Source organism: Choristoneura fumiferana, chromosome 9, assembly GCF_025370935.1.
Source record: "Choristoneura fumiferana chromosome 9, NRCan_CFum_1, whole genome shotgun sequence".
Lineage (NCBI taxonomy): Eukaryota > Metazoa > Arthropoda > Insecta > Lepidoptera > Tortricidae > Choristoneura > Choristoneura fumiferana.
The window spans coordinates 133,639-142,665 of record NC_133480.1 but is presented as its reverse complement, the minus strand read 5'-3'; the positions used below and the strand labels follow the sequence as shown (position 1 = coordinate 142,665).

The following is a 9,027-nucleotide window of genomic DNA, read 5'->3' as shown; positions in this document are numbered from 1 at the left end:
CCTCTAGGTTGGCCAACGCATCTGCAATACCCCTGGTGTTGCAGATGTTTATGGGCGTGGTAATCTCTTACATCATCAGAGACCAACTTGCTTGTTTGCCATCCAGTCGAATAAAAAAAAAACTGTTCATCATGCTACCAGATGTTAGACCCCACCCACATCTCACAGATCTACTACTTAATGAAAATAAGTGAATATAATATATACCTGAAAGTGTATCTCTCCAGCGAATTGTCCCTGTCTTGTGCCATGACGAAACATGACTCCTGTAGGTAACACTTTTTACTGAAATCAAGAAATAACTGGTATAAAATAATTACCATTGCACTCGTAAACTCACATAATTAACAGATCATTAATTGACAAAGAATGTCCTTACTTACCGTTAGGCTGGTATACATAAGTCATAATTTCTCGCTCTCTTTCAATAACATCTCGAGGGTAACTCTCTACCTCATACCTGAAACAATTCAGAATTAAGTGTCACCATTGCATCCAGAATATCTAATGCAAGGGGTTGCATTACATAAACCATTAAGACGGAGGAGGGGGGGTATTCAAAATACAATGCTTGGTCATGAGGGCAGAGAGGGGCTTAGGTCTTTGTCACATAGCCATTACCCCCATATGTCTCATTACACAAAATGGCATTATCCCTTATGAACATTATGGCAAAGTTATGCTTGAGTGTTATGTACAGTCAAGGGCAAAGAATCGAACGCCAAAGTTGCAAAAATTGTATACACGTCTTTATGCACTTAACATTAAGCCATGTATACATATTTTTGCAACTTTGGCCGTGTCGATATCTTTTCCCTTGACTGTACCATCAGCCAAATAAGTGGTCTATCAATTTTTAAACAAGTTCCTATCAAATGAATATGTCGCTAAAGTCGAACTTTCAAGTTGACAGACACGTCTATTGGCCTTATTGTTTTATGACATGCAAATGATTATCAACTTAGGGGTGGTAAACCACATATTTGGCTGATGGTACCTAAAATGTTATGCTTTTCAAAGTTTTGCTTTTTGTTGTTATGCTAAATGTTTATTATGCTAATTGGATGACACCCACACTTTATCACATTTTAAAATGCTATGCTACTGGTGCCTGTCAGTATTATATAGTAATTCCTTAACATAAACAGAATAGACCCACCGTCTCACAAAATCCAGCACATTGCTGGCTTCCAACTCGGTGCAGTTCCAGAAGACGACGGCGCCCTCGCGGAAGAAGATGATCTCGCGCGGCTCGGAGCCCACACTGTACACCGGGTTGGCGATCACCACGTCGCCTATGTCCTGGGCTTTTAACCTGAAATTAGAAGGTACAAGATAATTTATTTAAAAAAAACGTCCAAGTGCGAGTCGGACTCGCGCACGAAGGGTTCCGTACCATTATCTATAGAACATTAGACATTAGCAAAAAAACATGTTGTTGAATAGGAGCCCCCCTTAAATATTTATTTTATTTTTAATGAAATTATTTATTTTTAAAGTAAATATACAACTAAATATTCTATGAATATAACATTTCAAATGTCTACCTGTTGCCGTTATTATTATCGAGCAAAAAATGGCAAAATAATCATGTTTGTTTTTTGGGAGCCCCCTTAAATTATTTATTTTATTCTGTTTCTAGTAATACATAATCTGTGAAAATTTCAACTGTCTAGTTTTCACGGTTCATGAGGATATAGCCTGGTGACAGACAGACAGACAGATGGACGGACGGACAGTGGAGTCTTAGTAATACTAAAAATGATATTTACAGGATAACCCGTCAGACTCTGTGCACACCAGTGGTTTGTCAATTTTTGTTGTTAGTTTAGATCACCACTTAACATAGGGTACTTTTATATAATTACCCAAAAAAGTTGTTATTTATTCTTAAAATTCTACCAGAACAGTATTCCTGTGTTTCAAACTTTTACAGGCTAACATAATGTCAAAATAAAATCAAATATCAGAAGTTTAACAACAGAACTATGTAAACAAAACAATCAACATGATGCGTGATATCAAAAATTATAAATAAATTAAATTTAATCTACATGAATTCTGCAAAAGTACTGGCCAAAATTAAAGTAAATACTTATGAACTTATGATGTTCTATTTAAGATAAGGTAAATTTATTGTTTTTGGCTATTTTAGGACTCCAGCAAATATTTACTAATTCAAATCAAGTGTTCCAACGCACAAAAGGTTTGAGTACCACTGGTGTATTAGATGCTACTGGTCGTTTGATTTTTGAAATACTTACACTTTTTTGTGTCGCCATATTATCTATGAGAAAATGGAGATTTCTTGTTTGTATAGGGACATTTGAGAACAAATCTGTAGGAGGGACCAACACATGGCACCACCAATCAACTAACATACTTATTATGACTTGTCAAAAACAAATTCTCTCATCCATATATATTTTTTTAATCTTAGAACAAGGCTTTAGGACACCAAATGTGACTGTCAGCCTCATGGAAACATGATCATGATTCAACATTGTGAAATCATTGAGTAACAAACAAAATCTTACGTTCCCGGTTCGTACAGCTTCTGCTGCAGCAGCGCTTCTTTCAGACTCTTCAAGTCATAGGAATTGGCCGTCGCGTACGCCAGAGTCAAGTAATGACCCTCTTTCTTGCTAACATCTTCAAGTACCGCCTTCTTATAAACAGTCTTCTTTTTAACGGGACTTGAAGCATTTTCTAACGCTACCACCGGCTGGATTGAATCTGTACTGTATCCCCTACATGCTATTTGACGAGATAGAAGGCATAAACCACTATTACATCGAAAATTGATATTTCTCGTAAGCGCGAATTCTGACAGTGTTTTGATCGCTATATTTTTTGTAAACGCGCTTCGGGCAGAAATTAGCACAATCCTTGATAAGAACACAGACATGCTGATGTTTTAATACATTTACGAATAGCTAGATGCAATTTCGATTTATTAATAAAATTGTGGTTATGTTATATTGTATCCTGTATCCCTATTTTGGAGTTTCCATTCCAACTATTTGCAACTATTTACATAAAACATAAAGGGTTACCAGCTGCCGGATATTTTCAATATATAAAGGCGCCCATGCATTATACAACACCAAGTTCCAGAAAATTTACGCATTCAGCAAACCAATCAATTTTGTCAATGGAACAATTATGTTATCTGATAAATAAACGAATTCTTGTTATTATTAAAACACAGCAATTTTAAAAATAACTTCTTTAATAATTATATCACATGATTATAGAAAAAAAGTGGTCCCATAATCAATCCAGTAGTACATCTCCATCTTCAGTGGTGAATAAAGTGCGTAATTTCCTAGCAAATTCTGGTCCAAGGCGACGCGATTTAGCTCCAGGTACTCCCGTTCTCGAAACTCCAAGCTCAGCTAATTTATTTGCTCCGTCAGACGATTGTAACTCCTATAACAACCAGTAATTTAACAATAGTAGGAAAATCTTCCATTTCTACTATGATTTCTTAATGTGGCAACATTAAGGTTATTTTTTTTTTTTTATTTGAAACGACACGATCAAAGACACGATGGACTCAACTCAAACTTCTTCAGTCGCAGTTTAAAATTACTTACGGTGAAAAGAGCAAGCGGCGATTTATACTGTCCGCAGATAGATCTAGAAGTTTCTAGACTAGACCCAGGCAGCACTGCAATCATCTGTTGCCATAATCTACTTGCCCCATTACCTGAAGAAAAAATCACTTCAATTAGAACCAAATTTTGTAAGATGAAAAAAAAAATATTAATAGATAGTTTACCATCTTTATCCATAGGTACACACTTTTTGTTGTCCCCTCTCATATAAAATTCTGCTTTCTCGTCAAAATTACGTTTTATTTTCCTGCCAAAAAAAATTTAAAAAATTTGAATGCCAATTTTTTTGACGACTTGTCGTTTCTAGTCTGTGTATTAAATAAATTCATAGAAATTAAAATTATTTCATAGACCCATAATTAATATCTACCTACGTCAGACTTAGGGAATACATACAAGTAATATTTAAAATTACTGTTTGTGGGTACAAAATAATGCTTACTTATGTGGTTCTTCGGCAATAGCCTTCGTAAACTGCATAACGAGTAACGCCAGTTCATTCGGAGTATTTACTATAGCAGTATCGCAGCCCGCGCTCACTATGAGATCTAAAACAACGCAGTTCAAATGAAAAATACATACATTTAGAAATACTGTGGTAATGCACAAATACATAATGTAATAGCACTGAATTTGCAATATGTTTCATCATCATCATCATCCCAGCCTATATACGTCCCACTGCAGGGCACAGGCCTCCCCTCAGAATGAGAGGGCTTGGGCAGTAGTTCCCACACGGGCCCAGTGCGGATTGGGAACTTCACACACACCATTGAATTGCTTCGCAGGTTTGTGCACTCACGATGTTTTCCTTCACCGTAAAGCTCGTGGTAAATTTCAAATGTAATTCCGCACATGAATTTCGAAAAACTCAGAGGTGCGAGCCGGGGTTTGAACCCACGATCCTCTGCTTGAGAGGCCATAGGTCAAACCACTCAGCCATCACGGCTTCCCTGCAATATGTTTACAAACCTATTTTAAGATTCTAATAACCAATAAGTGTATTGTATATATAAAATATTTTGAATAGACTATTAGATTTTCATAATGTCACGTCTATCTTCATTCGATAGTATAATGGAAATCATGACTGGATCTTCTATAAATGAACATCCGTTATCTGTGTTAACATCAAATTATTTTCATCAAAAAATGGTTGATAATAGGTCTAATGTCATACAATGACCAATATTAAGAAGCGGCCATACCGCTACAAAAAAACGGTGACGGTACGGAATCGCAGTGACGCATCGTATGCGCACCGTTTTTTTTTTTGCACGCTTTCCACACCGCTGCTTAAAATACGCAAACGTCACGTGTTTTGTTCGGTAAAGTCCTGACGTTTACGGCACGTCACTGCGATTCCGTATTTTAAGCAGCGGTGTGGAGTGCATGCGATAAAAACGGTGCGCATACGATGCGTCACTGCGATTCCGCACCACTGTTTTTTAAGCAGCGGTGTGGCCGCTCCTTTATTAATAGGTTAATTTCCTCTACTACATTGCGTGTATGTTTCTAGTTTGGCAGGGCCTCACGGATACACTTACGTAGTTTTTTACATGGTCTAAGAAAGCACACCCTATATGTATATCACCTGTTAAAGCCATCTCAAGTTCTATCTCGGTGATGACATCCCGACTGCTATTGACAGTCCTACGGTTTGACGATCTGTAACAAAAGAAGTGTATGTCTTTTAAAAACGTGACTTTAAAACAACTCCAGGGCTACTACGAAACCCGAAACTCTGAGTTCGTGTCGTGCGGTCCCTCTGACACTTATACTATTTAATACGAGAGCGAGAGGGACGGTACGACACGAACTTCGAGTTTCGAGTTTCGTAGTAGCCCTGCAGCTTCTAATAACCTTCTGCATAAAATCGGACAAGGCCAACGCCCCCAGCGCGCATCATTTTCACCCATTATTCACACTTCTCTATTTGAAATAAATAAATATCATGGGACAATTTACTTACATCCCTAAAGATGTAAATCGAATTTACAACACGGATTACAAGTTAAATGCAACCTACTTTCAGAGCTTAAGTGATGAAAAAATTCTGTGTATCGAAAAATATGAGACTATGTCCTGTCGCCGTCGCGTATCATGTATCAAATAAATAAATATCATGGGACACTTGACACCAATTGACCTAGTCCCTAACTAAGCAAAGCTTGGGGTCATTAGTAGAATGACTAGATTTCGAAATGACCACTATCATAGTCTACATCTCAAATGCGACCACATCTCTCATAGTCACATCTCATAATGTCCGAGTCGCAAAATGACTACATCGCTGCTAGTCAACGTTTCATAATGTCAGAATCGTAAATGGCCCTCATTTCATCAAGTCCATATCACAATGTCCAAGTCGCAAAATTACCACATCGCTCCCGGTCATACTAACTTGAAGTAATCCTTAACGCCGTGCACGACGAGCGTGAGCGGGCAGCCGGCCAACACCTTAGCGTGAGCGATGGTCGCGGCCAGGCTGCGCGCGCGCACCAGCGGCGCCGCCGCGTCGCATGCGCACACGTACAGCGCGCGCGCGCACGCTGGACCGACGGGGACAGCGCCATCTAGCGGGGACAACAGAGTTTGCTGCGACTCAATCTTAGCAGCGTTTCAACCAGAGACGTGCGAGGAATGTGTTATTCATGGACGAATAGAAACGAAAATAACTTTCTGTGAAAAACTACAGTGGAAAAAAGAGCATTTGGAGACGAATGCGAATGGAAATTTCGCTACTAAGAATTATCGATTCTGGTAAATCGATTTAAACAACCCGTAGGCCCTGAAGCTGTCTCACCTGTCCCTGGATCTCGGTGAGTCCCCGGGGAGTCCGACGGCTCCACAGGACGAGCGCGGGGTCACACAGGTCAGGCGTGGGCGCCACGCGCGCGCCGCACGCCGCCGCCTCGCGTTCCAAGTCTGCGCAGTACCATTGGCCCAGGAGAGACGGGTGCAGCTCTATTTGCATATACTGTAATAATAAAAGAAATATATAGACTTCACCTAGCCCCGGTTAGAGGGCGGGGCCCCGGGCGGCACTAGCCTCTTCTCTATTTGTGCTAGTCTTCAAAAGTATCAGCTTCAGTATATGTATATGTTTCACTGCTGGGCACAGGTCTCCTCCTCCCTCTCTCGGAATGAGAGGACATGGGTTGCAGTCGCAGACCATTGAGTTGCTTATAAGTGTGTGCAGGTTGTCTCGGCACTATGAGGTAAATTTCAGATAAAATTTTGCACATAAATACACAAGAAGTTGCGAACCTGGGTATGAACCTATAATTCCTGTATATGTCACCTTATTTATATAACTTCTGATCAAATTACAATTTTGTGAAATGCATTATTATTTCTATCGAAATTTCAGCTTTCTAGGTTCAATGATTTCAGCTAAACACTGCTAATGCAGATAAGTCAGTCAGTCAAGACCATTACTTTTTTAAGAATACCTTCATGCATTCTCCAGGTTTGTAAACCTTGTTCATTTCAGCAACTGCTTGCCGAGCCAATCGGTCTTCTGCTAACTTCTGCTTCTTGGCCAATTTTGCTTCAGCTGCTGCCTTCTTCTTCTTGCTTTTATCTTCTTCTTCTGAAAATCACATTGGAATCACAGAATTGTTGCAAGACTTTGTCTTTGAACAAGACTGACGTAGTATAGAAATGTATCAATCAAATATAGAAAAAAGATTTTTCGAAATTCATAGTTCATATGTATGCATTTTATTCTCACATCTTGCATATTTAATGCAAATGAACACTATATCAAACAGCCACTTGCAAATGCACTTTATAAAAAGCACAAATTGTTCATTGAATAAATGATTAAAAGAATTTTGAAATAATATCAGCAGCAGCAGACAGCGTGGCGATCTAATAGAGACCTACAAAATCCTTACCGGGTATTACGACCTGCAGGAGTTCCATGACTTGTTTAATCTTAGTAACAACACACGTCTGCGCGGCCACCAATGTAAGCTATCTACTGAACGATCGCACAACAATCCTCGTAAACATTTCTTGTGTAACAGAGTGGTCAAGACATGGAACAAACTACCAGAACATGTAGTCTCAGCACTGAATGTGAACCAATTTAAGAACCGGCTCGACCAACACATTAACAATACAAAGAATACTTGACCAAGGAACAGCTAGATACAGGCACCTATCAGTTGCTTGCAACTGCCTGCCTGATAATTTATATAATAATAATAATAATATCCAAAATAACAAACCTGACCCATGTCTAGGTCTCAAATCTGTCAAAAAAAGTTGAGACGCAAGAAGTTAAATGGTACATTTTCATTTTAGGTACATATTCATTTTAAAAACCAACCAACGCTTCTCCGCCTGCTAGCAACACTCCCTGACCCTCCATATCCTGAGCTAGAAGTAGCTGCTGAGCTGACTGAGGTGGCTGACACTCCTCGGGAGCTTCCCAGTGTTGCCACCTGCGTTCCACTGAGCTGGACTGCTGGTAATATATCTTCTGTTTCATAGGTTGGAGAGGCACCTAAAAAGCAAATTATTATGTTAAACCCTCATACGCTAAGGTTTGGTTTGGTGCAATATTTAAGGCTACCTTTTACAATTTTATTTATTTGTAAAATTTGAAAAGAATGTTAGATAAATAGATATAATATACTGAGCAGCAAAAACCTGGCCCTCAAATCATTTGAGTCAAATGTATGCAAAAATAGGTAATTTTGTATGTAGTGGGCCAAATTTTGTGCTGCTAAGTATATTTTAATCACCACAACTTGTACATACATGGCTTTATAAATAACAATGATAAGAAAAGTGAAATAAAATCGAAAAATGATTTTCAATGCAAATTATGTGCCTCTAAAGACTTCTACGTCTGTTTCTTAAAGGGATTTTGTTGAACAAATAAGTATACTCACTTGGTTCATACTGGTTTACATATTCTTGTGTTAAGTCCACGCATGCTTCCGCATTGTCTGGTCTCAAAATATTGAATTCTCCTTGGGAAATCGAAATAGAATAAAGTTACAAAATCATAATTCATAATTAAAAATGTGATCGTTTAGAAAATAGTTTCACTTACTTTGGTTACTATAATCGCTTAAAGTTTCACTATCATCTGATGAAATACTTATATTGCTTATACTCATATTTAATATATAAATAACTAAACTTTAGATCACAACAATATTTAACTCAACTCAATCAATGGCACACGGTTTCATTATTAGTTGGTTGTTGTGATACGAGCGGGAATTCAAAATTATAAAATGCATTGAATTTCGAAACCAAACATGCATTAGTTTCTATAGCTTGAGTTTGAGAAACCACTTAAAAACTATTAATATAATGTTTACTTTCGTATAGCAAAGTTCAAGTAACATTTTAAAAATGAACCTAAAATTTTCTGCCTAAATGG

At 38.2% G+C, this 9,027-nt stretch overlaps 2 protein-coding genes across 2 annotated transcripts; both read right to left on the bottom strand.

The window, feature by feature from the left end:
- Positions 1-375: 375 nt before the first annotated feature.
- Positions 376-3,008, bottom strand: LOC141431407 (required for meiotic nuclear division protein 1 homolog). The gene is made up of 3 exons (XM_074092576.1): positions 2,538-3,008; positions 1,160-1,315; positions 376-460 (listed from the first exon to the last, which is right to left on the bottom strand). Exons 1-3 carry the CDS (start codon positions 2,906-2,908, stop codon positions 376-378), a joined length of 612 nt encoding a protein of 203 aa, XP_073948677.1. The 5' UTR covers positions 2,909-3,008.
- A 212-nt stretch (positions 3,009-3,220) lies between these two features.
- LOC141430752 (crossover junction endonuclease EME1-like) lies at positions 3,221-8,827 on the bottom strand. The gene is given in 12 exon segments (XM_074091611.1): positions 3,221-3,432; positions 3,600-3,712; positions 3,785-3,867; positions 4,063-4,168; positions 5,215-5,288; positions 6,025-6,163; positions 6,166-6,196; positions 6,427-6,600; positions 7,076-7,215; positions 7,960-8,136; positions 8,528-8,608; positions 8,692-8,827. Coding segments are annotated over 12 exon segments (1,341 nt in total). The 5' UTR covers positions 8,759-8,827; the 3' UTR covers positions 3,221-3,276.
- Positions 8,828-9,027: the final 200 nt, after the last annotated feature.